Genomic DNA, 17,942 nt, shown 5'->3' with positions numbered 1-17,942 from the left:
TGTTCAGGCACAGAACGACCGATTTTCAAGCAATAGGAAAAACATAATTCAGCAGTCCATTAACCAGTTGTTGTGTGTAAGTCTGTGTGTGTGCTGAGGAGTTGACGCTACAGGCGTGGCTCTCTGATGACTTCCAGGCTTTTGGGAGGGAGGGTGTACAATGAGCCTGTCATAGCGGATGTAAGCAATGTCCCCACGCATTCTGGCAGTTTTAATGGATGGGATAAGTTCTTTCCTCTTCTGGCGCACAGCTTCAGGATAGTCCTCATTGAGGAAGATGTACGTTCCTCTCAAGTGCTTGGCTCTTTACAGAACAGCTACCTTGTCCTTGAACCTTAGGAACTTGAACACTATCGGCCTGTGCCTGTCACCTGGGCCAGAGGTGGGGTCTACAGGTGGGGTCTACAGTCCCTTCGAGCTGACCCTGGGAGAACTGAACACTATTCTTCAGGTCCTAGAACTCTCTGGTCAGATCGTCCATTCTTTTATTAGTTGAACCCTACAGACGAAGAACCATATATGTGACAATTTTTCCATTTTAAGATAATCAGTTATTTTTATATTATTAATTGTGTGTACCACATTAGGTGTTTTATGGTTGAGAAATACTTCACCATACCCATATCTTCCAACAACAATTTATATTTTTTTGTTATTTCAAATAATACTTTTTTTATTGTCGTTTTAATTTTTAGAATGTGGAAGAACAGTATATCTCCAGTGATGATTTCAGTTTGTGGAAGAACAGTATATGTGACATTTTGCATGACTCTTGTAAGATGTCCTTTTTTAACACCTGATATGATGTTTTAAGTACTTTCAAGTACATATGCCCTTCATGTAAATAACTTTAATGCAATATGCAGTTAATTCATTTGTATGGAGGTTCATTTAAAGGTGGTCTATCAACTTTAGCAATGATGACTTTTCTTAAAAGTTGAGTCATGAAATCTTAGTCTCATTTAAAATGAAGCCCTCAATGTGAACATACCATAGAACTACCAAAATAGAATACAATTAAATTAATTAAATCAAAACAAGCACAACTTGTAAATATCAAATAGGGATAAATGTGATGTGCCAATATGCATGTCCATTATGCAGGTCCCTAAGGTCAATATTACAAAACGTTCAGAAAACCATTCTCTTTGCGTTTAACACTATGATCAGCCATTACGTTGTGAATTGCGTTAAACCCAAGCTAAAGGCAAGAAATGTCCTTCTGCGCTGAGGTGACAGCAGTAAATAAGTATTAACTGCTTAGAGTTAATGCTAAATGTGGTGACAGAGAGACAGTGTATATTGTAATGAATAAAAAAAGGGAATCAAGATCAAATGAATACTCACATACTGTATGTGATGACTTATTTGTTTTTAATTCATTCAGATTAAAAAAGGTTCAAATGATCACACAAAATAATTATCAACAGAACACATTGTACATAACATTTTCTACACTAGGAACAACATCTTAAAATTAAATGAATTCAATATATTGTGCTGGTTCAAATCACACACACATTGATTCACATAGAAAACACCTACGATACATTTAATTTCCTACAATAGGGGTGACATGTCTTCTGAAATGTATACAGATTCAACATACTACAGTATACAGGTTCAGGGGATCATAAACTCACAGAAAAAAACGTTTAATTATGTAGCTTAGTTTAACAACAAATTATTCACTCTGCAGTGATTCATAAAAAGAGCGTGCAGCAGCTGGCAAGTAGTTGAGCATGGTCATCAGATCTTGGTACTTGTTTTTTTTGATGGGTAGAGGACTCTCATATGCTCTAGGGTAGTGGCTTGCAAAATAGGGAGGTTGAGGTGTAGCTCCGTGTTTTGGTTTGGAGATCAGCCACGACTTCCATCCCTCAAATAGACTGTGGCTCTGTTTGGCGTACAGATTCCAAGGATCCTCAACTGAAATTAGAACAGAAACATTTTAAGTTCTTGACATCAATAACAACTTTCACAGTCAAGCATTAGGATATTTTATTGTTAGAACAACATGTTGCATGTTGATGGGATGTTAGTAAACTATTCTCTGTGCAATACCTGTGACTTTTAACCACCTCACTGAGGTGATCTGTAGTCCAGCTGGTCGCTTGAGGACAGAATCTGGGAGGTGCCTGAAGTCTTCACATTGCATCCTCATCACCTTGAATGGTTTTGCTGGTTGTGCTTCAAGTATCATCTTTGAAACATCATCAGGTGTATGAAGGACTGACACCTTGCGCCTCTTCTCGATGGTGGCAAAAGATCGATCACAAGGAAGAAAAGAATGACCAGAGACCATGAACTTCTGCTCAACTTGGGTAAAGTAACCCATAGAGACGAGCATCGACATCAGATTGAGCATCCGCCAGTTGTTATTCTGCCCACAGCATCTGTCACTGAATATGATCAACTTGCGCACCTCTGGTTTGGTGAGTGGCGTGAATTTTGTCTTCACCCACTTCATTATGCAGCTTGCCACCTCAATGGACCCTCGGTGTGCAATCCCCTCATGCCAAACACACATGTATGCAGGATCTTCTTTTCCAAGTTCCTGGATGCAAAAGTTAAAATTTGACAGCTGCCGCTGGTAGTAGACATTGGAGTGGGTCAGATTAGGGGTGTACATCACCCCCTGTAGATCCACAGAAATAACATGGCAGTCAGCATTGGCTTTAGCCCACTCAGTGTCACTTTGAAGCTGTGTGTAGGCCTTTTCGGCTTTTCGATGGTGTAACTCACTTTCAACTGCAATCTTCCTCTTCTCCTCTTCAGATGTTGCTGCTGACATCTTAGTGAAGAATGCGTCACATTTGCCACAGGTGTCACTCCTGGGTTGGCCGAAATTGAGACTCTGCTGTTTGAAAATGTCCCTATAAACCCAGAATTTTGCAGATGATGTGGTATTATTCTCTTTGTAGAGTCGGTACATTCGCAACAAATTCAGATCAGGGCTGAGGTATTCTCTGTGTACATCCCCCTTCATCCGTGAGTAGTGGTTCTGGGTTCTTGGGAAAGATAGAATGTGCTCCTTGATGCCCTCTTTCACTGTAGCATGTATCCGATGTGGCCTGTAAGGAGACAACAAGGTGTTGTTAAACTTGTATTCTCTCAATGGTCTAGGGACCTGCCTTAGAGTGCAACTGTGTCGCTATAACCGGGGTACAAATCCCGGTCACGCCATTGCCGTTTGTGGCCGGGGGTCCTGTAGGGCGGCGAGAATTAGGCCAGTGCTGTCCGGTGGGAGGGGGAAGGTAATCGGCACTCAGTTCTCAATGCTCAGGTGGTAGTTGGACAGCTTAGTTACCATCATTTTGTTTAAAAGTAATAAACATTTTTATATTTTTGTTTCAGAATTCGCTATTCATCCATTCGATACTCTATGTTAATGTTTAGAAGATTGTTTAGAGCACTGCTATAGTGAAATAATCCAGGCTGGAATCCATAGTGCATTACCTATTGCTATGCTTCCCTCTTCCATCTTCTAAAGGAGACCTAGCCTCAGTAGCCTGATCTGGAGACCCTGCAACCTCACCTGCCTCAGCTAACTTTTCCTGAATAACCTGACCAAAACAATTACATTTCAATTAGCAGGTTATTAAAAACTAGTACAGCGAATACAATATGTTTGTAATTGATATTCATATAGACATTAATTCATATTTTCACTTGCCTGAAGACGGCTGTTGGTTAGCTGGAACACAGACATGAAAGTAACCTTGCACACATTCAATCTCTGGCCTGCTTGCTGTACATGGTATTTGAAGGTTTGTTTCCGTCGTTTGTTCTCCTTTGTATCCTCAGGTTTACGTCTCCGTTTCACCTCATGCTGCAATAAAAATTGACAATGATGAATTCAGAATTTAATATACTGTAGCACATTCAGGATATTGCTTGATCAGGACCTCCATCTTTCACACACTCCCAATCTATACACAGAATGAGTTTGTATTGCACCATTGTGCAACGCAGCACTTTTAGAGTTAACGTTAATGTACGTATCATTACTGTCAAAGTTAAACTATGCAAGTGTTCAATATAGCTATTATAATAATAGGCGTTTTGTCTTATTTCTAACCTGTTCCAAGCCGGAGAGAATCAACGCTTGTTGTTTCTCGTATGGGACAGTATAGAACCTGTTGAACAGATGCAGCTTGCGTTCATCAGTCAACTTTCCACAATCCTTTCTGCACGTCGCGGAACACGCTCTTCCCTGCAGGATACAGTGTAACTAGCTAGCTACTGTAGCCATGTCGAATCATCCGGTGGACGGAGAAAAAGTAGCTAGCTATGTTTCTTCTATAATCTAGCAATAACATTTGTAACGATAATGTATGAGTTAGTAGCCAACGAACTTTAGCTAATATGTTTTCTCTATAGTTACAAATTAGACAACCCAGAACATACATGTTAGTTACTGTACTCTATAGCTAGCTAGCTAGCTTGATTGTTTGATATACGGTTCTTCCACATACCTCTTTTGGACAGCTTTTCCCAGTTTTTTTTTGACCCTTACGATTTGTATAGGGTTTTCCCGCATCCCGTAAGATCTTCCTTTGCCTGTCTTTCCATTCTTTTAGTTTTGTTTTACGTTTCTTTCCCACATTTCTGCGATTTTCATCAGCAACAGAAAGGTTGTGCGCTTGTCCGTCCATTCTGAGTGCTGCACATAAACGGTTATTCCACGAGAGCCTATCTTTAAATTTAAAATTATTGTTAATTAGCGCATGGAAAGCTTGTGAAACCGGTTCACTATAGAAAAATGGTGTCCAATAATGATTTTTCATGTATATCTCTTTTTTTTTTTAAATGTCACATATACGGTTCTTCGTCTGTAGGATTCAGTTGACTCCACCAGTATTTGGACACACCTGAAGCTATTTTCTTGTTGTTGTGACAACAGCTTGTAGAACTATTTTTGTTAATTTAAAAGATCCTTCACCTGTGATAGAGAGACCACTGTCCTCAATGGTATTCCCAATGGCTTTGGTCTTTGTCATGGTTGCGATGTAGGCTAATGCTGGTACTCCACGCAGTTCCAGACAGCACAGCTTGCAGAGCCGTTGGAAACAGCAACAAACAGCTGGGATTTAAACAGCCACAAGCCACGTGAATATCCGCGGTCTCAGCCACAAGAGCTAACCGCGTCGCGGGCTGTGTTCAAACTGTCAAGGAAATCTGGCTAGCTTGATATGCTTCACCAAGCAGCAGTTCTTCAAACCTTAGGGTTTGGCAGTACGTGTGTAATTAGTTCTTCAAGCTTCTGAGATTGAGGCGAATCCCAAATGTGAGATCTCACTCATAATATCAGAGAACCTGGGTTACGCAAGTAATCTTGAGGTTCCTTGTGTTTGATACCGTTACATTCATTCCATTGCAGCCATTGAGCCTTTTCTCCACTTTCCCCCTCCATTGAGTTGGGCAACCCCTAATGCCATAACACATGTCCCACTTCAGGCCTACCTTGCAGATGCGGGCCACCCGTGCCACCCTGGTCTGGCTGGGGTAGGCCATCTGCTCCTGGCTCCTCTCTGTGAAGAAGAAGTAGATCTTGTCGTCGTCGCCCACTGAGCTGTTGACACTCTCCTTCAGCAGCGCCGAGCCCACAAAGTCCGCCTCTGCTCACACAATGACAAAAACAGATCATCACACTGTGTACATTCTGTCCAACTCCTGGGAAAGCACATACTATGGTGAGATTCATGTTATTGTCATCCTCATACCATGCCACCTACTGATACAGAGATAATGTAGGTGGAAAGCAAAGATAACCACAGTATATGAATTAGAGTATGCTAAGGTGAAGGCAGAGCTTGTATTATGAAGGAATGACTATTAAATGCCCTATGTTTTTGGCCAGTACTTAGTACCACACTTGGGATCAAATAATTAGATTTGATAATATTTACTGCATTTTAATGACTTTCATATACATTTCAAAACAATTACTTGGACAACGTTTATTTGAAAATACAAGTAGTTCAATATTTCCGGAATGTATTTAAAAATTGGAATGTATTGTCATGTATTTACAACTAACTACCGGTATTTGAAGTAATGTATTTTCAAATACTAATACTTTACCCATTGAAGACCCCACCCAGTTTGACTTGCATGTTTAGGTCAGCCCAAGGGGACCCCGAAAAATAGAAATGGTTGATTTGGCAAATTTGAAAATACTCAAATACACAGAAAATAAGTATTTCGAATACAAATATTTAAATATGCATGTATTTGAACCCAGGTCTGCTTAGTACCATATAGTCGTAGTATAATGAATCAGAATTACAGATTACATTGGTATTCCAAAATTGTATAGCTGTACGGATCAAACAGGACCACAGTGTCCGGTTCAGGGGCGTAGGCATGGGTGGGTCTGGGTGGACACAGGCCCACCCACTGAGGAGCCAGGCCCACCCAAAATAATACATTATTATTACAAAAATGCTTCTACACACATCAACGAATTTCTGGCTATGCCCCTGGTCCGGTCTGGAGCGTGAAGTCAAGAGCTCTGTTGGTCAGCTACTGCGTAGCAACCTAGTAGTGCCAAAAACCCTGGTCTGCCCTAGAAAGCCTATATAAATTACAATCGCCCGAACACATTTTTTTTTCTAGATGGACGTTTTGGGCTCCCCAAGGTGAATTAAGTTCATTACAAATTGAGACATTTAAGTAAATAGTGATCCATTCTGACTACAACATTTGTCGTCACGCACGACACACGACAAATGTCGTCACACACAAATAACACAGACCAATCACGGGCCAGCAGGCTACGAGAAGGCTCCATAGACGTTAAGGTTAACTCTATCAGGCAGGATGAAAATGACTATAGCGACCTTGATCTTTTGCTAGTTATGGCCACTTTCACCATGATCCTTAGATCGTTTTTGGTGCCATTCAGCAATACGGCACGTTTCAAATTCAAATACTTCTGCCCATCAGGAGTTTTCCATAGAAATACGCGGATGACGTCAGCACTGTCTACTGGTTTTAATGTATATGGGAACAAACCACAAAATGAAACCAATGTCTATAAGATAACGGATGGGTCAGCCTCTCTTTACCCAGCAGCCATCTGGTGGGGGCCTCCTCTGTCCTCAGAGTGGGGAAGGGGAAGTTCCGACGGACATCCGGAGAGCTGCGGAACTCATACTGGGAGGCTGAGAACATCTCACCGTCTGCAATCAGGACCAGAGAGATGGAGGGATCAAAGAGAGAGAACACAGAACCGGGGATAGAAGAGTGTCTCTCAGTTCATTCTTAGTGGTGGGTTAGGGCAAAATAGTGCAGCCCAGGGGGTAGATTAGGGTTCTTACCCACAAGGAGGCCGGTGTAGCCCTTGGCTGGGTCGTAGGGACACCTGTCCCTGCCCTCTTCGAAGCCAGAGGAGAAACTGAAGCGTTCCACATCCTGATAGAAAAGAGAAGAGAGAGGATCAATAACTACAGTAGAGGAATATAAATCAAACCATCACCAAAGCAGGTAACCCAGCATGCTAATAGAGCACTTCAGTATGAATCGTAATACCCATAAAACCTAGCGGTCAAATACAGAAATGGTTCCAATCGATTTTACAACCTTAATTTTCCCATAAGGGAAACACTTAAAAGAATCAAATCAAAGTGTGTTTGTCACATGTGCCAAATACAGTGAAATACAGTCAAATGCTTACTTACAAAATAAGGGCTGTGTTTTTTTAAATGTATTTATTTAACTAGGCAAGTCAGTTAGGAACAAACTCTTATTTTCAATGACGGCCTAGGAACAGTGCTGCCTTGTTCAGAGGCAGAACGACAGATTTTTTCCTTGTCAGCTCAGGGATTTGATCTTGCAACCTTTCAGTCTGACGCTCTAACCACTAGGCTACCTGCCGCCCCTTTTGTGTAGGCTTACCCTGGCTTCAGTGGTCGAAAAAGTACCCAATGTCATACTTGAGTTTATCCCTTAATAGAAAATGACTTGGTGAAAGTCACCCAGTAAAAGTATTTGGTTTTAAATGTACTGAAATATCAAAAGTAAATTGCTAAAATATACTTAAGTAACAAAAGTAAAAGTACAAGTATAAATAATTTCAAATTCCTTATATTTAGCAAACCAGACAGCATAATTTTCTTTTTTTAAAATTTACAAATAGCCATGGGCACATTCCAACACTGACATCCCTTACCAACAAAGCATTTGTGTTTAGTGAGTCCGCCAGATCAGAGGCAGTAGAAATTGTTCAGGGATGTTAACGTGATAAGTGTGTGACCATTTTCCTGTCATTTTACGCATTCAAAATGTAATGAGTACTTTTGGGTGTCAGGGAAAATGTATGGAGTAAAAAGTACATTATTTTATTTAGGAATATAGTGAAGTAAAAGTAGTCAGAAAATATAAATAGTAAAGTACAGATCAAAAACTACTTAATTTGTACTTTAAAGTATTTTTACTGAAGTACTTTGCACCACTGCCTGGTGTGATGTTTTGACAACCGTGTAAATCTATCTAGGACAACGTGACTTTTATCAAAAACCCTGTATTTATTCCCCAAAAATGAAACATTAATTAGCTACTAATGTGGCTATCATACAGAACTACAAATGCCTGTCTCAAGCTTCACGTCACTCACCAGGGCCATGATAATCTGGACGAGACTGACGAATCAAGGCAAAGGTAAGAATATCTGGATTAACTATCTAATGTTAGCTAAATTTAGTAATGAGTAGATTGGGTAAATTTGTTTAAATTGACAATTCTTGAACTGTCTAGGGCAAGTTTTGAATATACACAATACCTGTAATCTAGCTAGTCTTGAGGCAACAGCGTGCTTACTTTACTGCAGGAAGACATTGATCTGTTACTTTCACAAACCGGCTCGAAGCCCGTAACAAAAAGGGAGACAACGTGGAGATAATAAATAACAAAATATATTTATTAACTAAGGTAACCTATAGCCAAATAAACAATAGTGTGTCTGTGTGGAGAGAGTCTCCTCAATCAATGTGGAAGAGGTCTATTTATCCTGGGACACACCCGGGCCCAGGTGTTTCCCATGTAGCTGACGACCCTACCAACTCCGCCCACCGGCATCCTAATAAGGAAACAAGAACAAAGAGAGAATACAGCAGACAGAGTGGGAGGGTCGTCAGTATAGCTACAAGGAAAGGTAATGTAACCTTATTTAGTCCTATTTGCATTGGTGGGTTTTAAATGAATTGTTATTCACACATTTGTTTTTGAGGTAGAATTTCTCCCATGTTATTGATGCCAAATTGCCAACATTATTCCAGAACCAATGGGTGAGCCTGAGTCTTATCACCTCTTATCACCTCCACTAGGAAAGCTGTTTCAACTTCCTGTAATATTTCAGTCATTGCAGGAAGTTCAGAAGAGCAGGAGTGTGTGAAGGGTTTTGTCCCAGCCCAACTCTAACACAACAAATCACAGCGATAGGCTATGATTTGTAGTCAGGTATGCTTTGTAATCAGGGATGGATTCATATACTGTAGATGTTATTGATTTATAACGCATGCTCCACTCTCAAGTTGAACTTGTTGACTGATGCCAAGGCGGTGGTTGCGAAGATGAAGGGAGCAGCTGCAGACCAGAAGACTGCAGCCAAGGCATCACTGGTCCACACCTGCCCTGCCCTATATATTTGTAAGTTAATGTACTGGCCTTTGTGGTGCAGTCTTTCATATGTGTAGTAATTTGTTGCATCGTATTGCTTAGCTTATCATTTGTGTCAACTTTGAATTCAATCTTAGCCACAGATTGTTAACTTACTTGATTTTGTACTTGACCTTTTATAGACGCAGAACCAAAGACATTCAAGCGGCACTTTGAGAGCATGTATCCAAAGTCTTCAATGGTCCCAGTACTGGTTGATGTGCAGGCCTAAGTGACCACACACACTCAAATGGAACTCCAGCTAGGGTAAGATTCTTTCATCATTCACACACAGTAGACATAGTCCATGCTTTTGTCACTTCTAGGTCAGACTACTGCAATGCTCTACTTTCCGGTTACCCGGATAAAGCACTAAATAAACTTCAGTTAGTGCTAAACACGGCTTCTAGAATCTTGACTAGAACCAAAAAATGTGATCCTCTTACTCCAGTGCTAGCCTCTCTACACTGGCTTCCTGTTAAGGCAAGGGCTGATTTCAAGGTTTTACTGCTAACCTACAAAGCATTACATCGGCTTGCTCCTCCCTATCTTTCCAATTTGGTCCTGCAGTACATACGTACACTTACGCTACGGTCACAAGACGCAGGCCTCCTTACTGTCCCTAGAATTTCTAAGCAACAGCTGGAGGCAGGGCTTTCTCCTATAAGAGCTCCATTTTTATGGAATGGTCTGCCTACCCATGTGAGAGACGCAGACTCGGTCTCAACCTGGCCGGTTCCCCTCTGGCCGGTTCCCCACTGGGATTCTCTGCCTCTTCTCAGCCTCTGAGTCACTGGCTTACCATGCCGTCCCTAGGAGGGGTGCGTCACTTGAGTGGGATGAGTCACTGACGTGATCTTCTTGTCCGGGTTGGCCCCCCCTGCTTGGGTTGTGCCGTGGCGGAGATCTTTGTGGGCTATACTCGGCCTTGTCTCAGGATGGTAAGTTGGTGGTTGAAGATATCCCTCTAGTGGTGTGGGGGCTGTGCTTTGGCAAAGTGGGTGGGGTTATATCCTGCCTGTTTGGCCCTGTCCGGGGGTATTGTAGGATGGGGCCACAGTGTCTCCCGACCCCTCCTGTCTCAGCCTCCAGTATTTATGCTGCAGTAGTTTATGTGTCGGGGGGCTAGGGTCAGTCTGTTATATCTGGAGTATTTCTCCTGTTTTATCCGGTGTCCTGTGTGAATTTAAGTATGCTCTCTCTAATTCTCTCTTTCTCTCTCTCGGAGGACCTGAGCCTTAGGACCATGCCGCAGGACTACCTGTCCTGATGACTCCTTGCTGTCCCCAGTCCACCTGGCCGAGCTGCTGCTACTGTTTCAACTGTTCTGCCTGCGGCTATGGAACCTTGACCTGTTCCCCGGACGTGCTACCTGTCCTAGACCTGCTGTTTTCAACTCTTTAGAGACAGCAGGAGCAGTAGAGATACTCTGAATGATCGGCTATGAAAAGCCTAATAACATTTACTCCTGAGGTGGTGACCTGGTGCACCCTCAACAACCACTGTGAATGTTATTATTTGACCCCGCTGGTCATCAATGAACATTTGAACATCTTGACCATGTTCTGTTCTAATCTCCACCCGGCACAGCCAGAAGAGGACTGGCCACCCCTCATAGCCTGGTTCCTCTCTAGGTTTCTTCCTAGGTTCTGGCCTTCCTAGGGAGTTTTTCCTAGCCACTGAGTTCTTCTCCACCTGCATTGCTTGCTGTTAGGGGTTTTAGGCTGTGTTTCTGTACAGCACTTTGTGACATCAGCTGAGGTCAGAAGGGCTTTATAAATACATTTGATTGATTGATTGACATAGTGTCAACAAAATGCTGTCTTCAATGCTTAAGGCCAGGCACCACACCCTCATTGGGTACTTTTACCCCCTTAATCATATCACAATCAACTTTTACCAGTTAATGTAGACACACATTTATGAATATTTTATATTAAACATTTCTGAAATATGTTATTAAAATATGCAAATGAGGTTATCTCATTAAATATTCAAATATTTCATATCGCGCAAATCAATTTTTCAGGACACTGGATGAAGTCAGACTAAATATTTTGATTTAATTTTGTTAAGACACTCCATGATGGGACTTGTCCAGAGCATTTTTTTATCTTTCTATCTGTAAAATACTAAAGACATGTATGTAAAATGCATTCTGGCATATTTTTCCAAAGAAAATTTTAAAAACACTCCATGATGGGACTTGTCCAGAGCATTTTTTATCTTTCTATCTGTAAAATACTAAAGACATGTATGTAAAATGCATTTTGGCATATTTTCCCTCTGGGTAGGTCTGGAGAATATATCTATTCAGATGCTTCTGAAGCTGAGAAAAATGAGTTGGCGTGTGGGAAGAGTCTGCCCTTCGGGAAATTGCAGTTAAAGACAAGTACACTGAATTTAGACTACCAAACGTCTATTCAGAAAGGGGAAAGGGCAACCTAGTTGCCTAGTCAGTTGTTCAACTCAATGTATTCAACTGAAATGTGTCTTCCACATTTAACCCAACCCTTCTGTGACCCAATAACCACCTGTTCAAAGTAAGTTACTAATATAGTCCAGTTTGTAACAATCTCTATGAAATGGGCTTTTAAATTATGTGTCATTTAATGTAGTGAGATTTGAAATCATTGATGTATGTCCATTTTTTAAGTGTTTCAAATTCATTAAAATGTTGAAGGTAGTATGATAAACTAAGAAAATATACATTTTCATCAAGTTTTTGTCATTTTTATGTTTACTTTTTGAAAATACTAATATTAATGGACCAAAATACCAACAAATCTCAAAATTGAAAGGTAGATGCAAGAATGTAATTTCCTTCTGTGGTGACTGGCCTTAAATTCACAGATCACTGCACCTGCCCATCTGTAAACAGCCCATCTATCTACCTACCTCATCCCCATACTCTATTGATTTATTTATCTTGCTCCTTTGTACCCCAGTATCTCTACCTGCACATTCATCTTCTGCACATTTACCATTCCAGTGTTTAATTGCTATATTGTAATTACTTCGCCACCATGGCCAATTTATTGCATTAACTCCCTTATCCTACCTCATTTGCACACACTGTACATATACTTTTTCTACTGTATTATTGACTATGTTTTGTTTATTCCATGTGTAACTCTGTGTTGTTGTATGTGTCGACTTGCTATGCTTCATCTTGGCCAGGTCGCAGTTGCAAATGAGAACTTGTTCTCAACTAGCCTACCTGGTAAATAAAAATGTAAAAAAGTGATATTGTGTATGGCTCAATATGTTGAAATGCTGTGATCACTCATCGCCTTTAATGTTGTGATTCACATACACACAATGACCATGATATGAATGCTGCAACTGACAGAATGACTACGCTGAGACCCCGATTGCGACTGGACATTGGCCGGATTTTTGACAATGACCTAAAAAGGGGTGGAGAAACACACACCCCATTGTATGTTTATTCCATGACCAACCATCCCTCTAGCTACCCCTTATTCCAGACTATGCCATTTATGCCCGATGGTCCCTCGAACTTCGCACACTTTGGAACTCTCCATCTTATCTCTTATAAACCCACCCTACCTTCCCAATTCCCCTATGCTGCTTCCTTCACTACTACTTTTGATTTGATTACATCTGTTTTTGCTACCTTTTTTTGCCTGTGTAATGCCGTTCTCCTGCTGGTCACAATTGACAACAGCAACAATTGACAAGATGGGTGTTGACACAGCTGCGTGTAGGCATGGTTTCCTTGTTTTGAGTCGGTTTCTCATTCTGCTGGAGTTGAGCTAGTATTTTAGATTAAACATACCTTACACACCCAGTTGTTTCTCCATTTGTATCTCACCCACCAAAAATCACAATATGCCGTTTTACATTTTGTGATTCGTGCTGGTCTAATTCCTAAAATGGACAAGCAGGAGAATCTGTGCTCTCTCGGATATGTTAGTAATAATAATTCATACTGTGCTCTTCGACGTCCCAGGTTCCTGGCATTGATGAATAAATCAAGTCAGATGTTTATATGTTATGTATGAAAGGCATATGTATGCATTGTTAACTATTTAGATTTATTTAATTGATGTAATTGTTGGAGTGGCCTAGAATCCATTGATGTAATTGTTGGAGTGGCCTAGAATTCGTAGCACATTGTAAATATCTGACTGCTACTAGGTTAGTATTATGTTCAAGAAACAAGACCAAATGCATAAATAAGACAACAAATATTAGTTAAATAAAAATATGGAACAATATGTTCAATATATCTTTCATTTTGGATCAAGGAAGCTAGTAGCCAGCTATCTGACAGCAAAGGTGTCAACTACAGATGACTTGCAGGAGCTTGCAGGGATTTGTAGTGTTGCAGGACGTCTCATTTGATGCTACTTAGCATTTGTCCGAGAGAGATTTACGCTGTAATCAAAACATCACACCAGGGAAAGGCTACATGAAACACAGACCTTGTTTGAAGTGGTCCCCGTAGGGAAAAATGGATGGTGAAAAAAGATTTGGAACCATTTCTGTGTTTGACCACTAGTTTCTATGGGTTTTATGACGTGTCCGCAGTGGGGCTCTATGGGCAGTTTGTTGGGAGCCTGAATGTAAACCAGGGAATCCCGAGCAAAATGAAGGACAGCTCTTACTATGTAAGCACAGAGGGGCCTGAAGGCGTGCGTGCCACAGACGTACAGGTGAGTCTCATTGTACCTCTGCAGGAAGCGGATGTGATTGTAACAATCTGTCTGTAGGAGAGACACAACAGTTTGGTTATACATCTATATAACATCAACCTAATCTTGAAGGCTAACACATTCACTTGACTCCTTCTTGATCAGAAATACATTGTTACATTATAATAACAACACCACATAATTGTTATACGAGATAGGGCCATCGAATAAAGAGAGAAAGAGTCAGAAGCAGAGAGAGAGAGAGAGTTTGTGTGTTGAGCAGTGGGTGCTACACGCCATTGGTTATACCTGATTGTCTTTTCCTTTGTTGAGACACTGCTTCTTCTGCTCTGCCGAAGCTTCCCAATCAATCTGCAAACATCGGGAGACAATAATGACCACCCAGTGGGAGCATGGGGCAGTGTACCATGGCAATGCTTGAATACTCCAGTGAATACTCCATTTTAATACTCCAGTTACTCCCATCAACGACATCATTGTGTTTTAATCTATTCTATTGGCCCGTGAGTAAACTTGCCCCCTACATTTAATCCAATAGTCACACTGCAAAAAATTTACCTATTATAGGATTTACTGAATCTCCTTAAGGCTATTATTAGCCAGTCCTGTTTAAAAGTTGTGAAAGAGAAAAAGATTTGTGAAATAGGATTAGTTTTGCCATTGCAACATATCGGTTATATGATATGTTGTGCTGTCACAGCTAACTAGTTTAGCAGTTATAAAACAATACAACTTTGTTGCCCATCGAAACGGAAAGTTAGCGTCCAGGCTGTTGCTCACCGTGAGATTGCCAGGTGTAGAGATGTTGGTGGTGTCCAGGGCGTAGAGAGCCCCCCTGGCCCCTACATACAGCACCCCATTGTCCTCCTCCAGTAGCAGTGTGCTGTAATTCTGAGATGGGCTGCTGAACCGCTGGCAACCCAGCAGGCCTGAAAACAAACACAAACTTACTGAGACTTTGGGGCAATTTAACTGAGCCTGCAATGTGGTATTTGCACAGTTTTCCAATGGTCAAATAAAGTCACAGAATGGTTTTGGTACTGGAAAAAACTATAATTACTATTACTACTGCCAAGCACAGGTACAGTTGAAGTCGGAAGTTTACAAACACTTAGGTTGGAGTCATTAAAACTTGTTTTTCAACCACTCCACATAATTTCTTGTTAACAACCGATAGTTTTGGCAAGTCGGTTAGGACATCTACTTTGTGCATGACACAAGGAATTTTTCCAACAGTTGTTTACAGACAGATTATTTCACTTATAATTCACGGTATCACAATTCCAGTGGGTCAGAAGTTTACATACACTAAGTTGACTGTGCCTTTAAACAGCTTGGACAATTCCAGAAAATTATGTCATAGCTTTAGAAGCTTCTGATCATTTGAGTCAATTGGAGGTGTACTTGTGGATGTATTTCAAGGGCTACCTTCAAACTCAGTGCCTCTTTGCTTGACATCATGGGGAAAACAAAAGAAATCAGCCAAGACCTCAGAAAATAAATTGTAGACCACAAGTCTGGTTCATCCTTGGGAGCAATTTCCAAACGCCTGAAGGTACCACGTTCATCTGTACCATCAATAGTACGCAAGTATAAACACCATGGGACCACGGAGCCGTCATACCGCTCAGGAAGGAGACGCATTCTGTCCTAGAGATGAACGTACTTTGGTGCGAAAAGTGCAAATCAATCCCAGAACAACATCAAAGGACCTTGTGAAGATCCTGGAGGAAATGGGTACAAAAGTATCTATATCCACAGTAAAATGAGTCCTATGTCGACATAACCTGAAAGGCCACTCAGCAAGGAAGGAGCCACTGCTCCAAAACCACCATAAAAACGTCAGACTACAGTTTGCAACTGCACATGGGGACAAAGATCGTACTTTTTGGAGAAATGTCCTCTGGTCTGATGAAACAAAAACTGTTTGGCCATAATGACCATCGTTATGTTTGGAGGACCAAAGGGGAGGTTTGCAAGCCATAGAACACCATTCCAACCATGAAGCACGGGGGTGGCAACATTATGTTTTGGGGGTGATTTGTTGTAGGAGGGACTGGTGCACGTCACAAAATAGCTGGCATCATGAAGAAAGAAAATTATGTGGATATATTGAAGCAACATCTCAAGACATCAGTCAGGAAGTTAAAGCTTGGTCGCTTCAACTTCCAAAGTTGTGGCAAAATGGCTTAAGGACAGTGAAGTCAAGGTATTGGACTGGCCATCACAAAGCCTTGACCTCAATTCTATAGAAAATTTGTGGACAGAACTGAAAAAGCATGTGCGAGCAAGGAGGCCTACAAACCTGACTCGGTTACACCATCTCTGTCGCAAGGAATGGCCAAAATTCATCCATCTTATTGTGGGAAGCTTATGGAAGGTTACCCCGAAACATTTGATCCTGTCTGGTATGCGTAAATGGCTGCAAGGGAGTCTGGCGCAGGAGAGCAGAAATTGGGTAGCACACGGAGCCTTTTATTCAGGCAAACCAAAAGCACACGGGACAATGAACACGAAATACAAAATGGGTGTACATAACCCAGTGCAACCAGACTAACGTGCGCATACATCAAACAGATATACAATACCACACAAAGACATGGGGGAAACAGAAGGCTAAATACACAACACATAATGAGGGACAATGAGAACCAGGTGTGTGGGAAAACGAGACAAAACAAATGGAAAATTAAAAATGGATCAGCGATGGCTAGAAGGCCGGTGGCGTCGACCGCCGAACACCGCCAAAACAAGGAGAGGAATTGACTTCGGAAGAAGTCGTGACAGACCCAAGTAAATAAAAATTAAGGCAATGCTACCAAATACTAACTGAGTGTATGTAAACTTTTGACCCACTGGGAATGTGATGAAAGAAATAAAAGCTGAAATAAATCATTCTCTCTACTATTATTCTGACATTTCACATTCTTAAAATAAAGTGGTGATCCAAACTGACCTAAGACAGGGAGTGTTTACTAGGATTAAATGTCAGGAATTGTGAAAAAATGACTTTAAATGTATTTGGCTAAGGTGTACGTAAACTTCCGACAACTGTACATGCTTCCCCTTTTCAGAATAAGAAAACATTATGTTGGGTCTGGTATTATTCTTGTATTCGGGTATATGTCTTTCCTCATAGAATGAAACTGTCTGTACTTAAAGTTGTACTTAAAGTAATATAGTTGGAATATTATGCACATACTTTCTCTTTACAATGGTTTCTGTGACACTTTAGCAGGCTGTGTTTTCTACCAATTATTTTTCTTTTCCGCTATCTTAACTCTGCCCCTACGCTCCATACACAGCTGCAGTATAGACTCTCTATCAGAAGTAAAGGAGTGTAACAAATTGACTGAAACAAACATTCATCTGTCCCCAGTAAATCAATGGGCGGGACAAAATTAACATAAATTCCCTTATTACTGCGAGCAGCCTGGGACACACTCCCATCAATTCACCAGAGAAGGGAGAGGGGAGGATAAAAGGAGAGGAGAGGATAAAAGAGAGGAGGGTAGGATGTGTGCTATATTATTGTACCCATCTGCACCACGCTGACTCATATTACTCAGTGTATTTTCCATTGTTCCTCTCTCCTTCTGT

The 17,942-nt window shown here is 41.1% G+C and overlaps 2 protein-coding genes across 2 annotated transcripts in view; both read right to left on the bottom strand.

The window, feature by feature from the left end:
• LOC139376449 (semaphorin-4G-like) overlaps positions 1 to 17,942 on the bottom strand; it is a 75,968-nt gene that overhangs the window by 17,531 nt on the left and 40,495 nt on the right. Inside the window, exons 3-8 of the mRNA XM_071119064.1 lie at positions 15,123 to 15,271; positions 14,631 to 14,693; positions 14,295 to 14,393; positions 7,326 to 7,419; positions 7,074 to 7,187; positions 5,467 to 5,621 (exon numbers count right to left, since the gene is read on the bottom strand). Coding sequence (XP_070975165.1) covers positions 5,467 to 5,621; positions 7,074 to 7,187; positions 7,326 to 7,419; positions 14,295 to 14,393; positions 14,631 to 14,693; positions 15,123 to 15,271 — 674 coding nt within the window. The remainder of the gene's footprint in view (positions 1 to 5,466; positions 5,622 to 7,073; positions 7,188 to 7,325; positions 7,420 to 14,294; positions 14,394 to 14,630; positions 14,694 to 15,122; positions 15,272 to 17,942) is intronic.
• On the bottom strand, positions 1,358 to 3,954 carry LOC139376450 (uncharacterized). The gene is made up of 3 exons (XM_071119065.1): positions 3,677 to 3,954; positions 2,065 to 3,074; positions 1,358 to 1,929 (listed from the first exon to the last, which is right to left on the bottom strand). The coding sequence occupies exons 2-3, from the start codon at positions 2,987 to 2,989 to the stop codon at positions 1,685 to 1,687; spliced, it is 1,170 nt and encodes a 389-aa protein (XP_070975166.1). The 5' UTR covers positions 2,990 to 3,074; positions 3,677 to 3,954; the 3' UTR covers positions 1,358 to 1,684.

This window comes from Oncorhynchus clarkii, chromosome 20 (assembly GCF_045791955.1).
Source record: "Oncorhynchus clarkii lewisi isolate Uvic-CL-2024 chromosome 20, UVic_Ocla_1.0, whole genome shotgun sequence".
Classification (NCBI taxonomy): Eukaryota; Metazoa; Chordata; class Actinopteri; order Salmoniformes; family Salmonidae; genus Oncorhynchus; species Oncorhynchus clarkii.
Note: the sequence above shows the minus strand (reverse complement) of the source record. Positions and strands in the feature narration are given on the sequence as shown.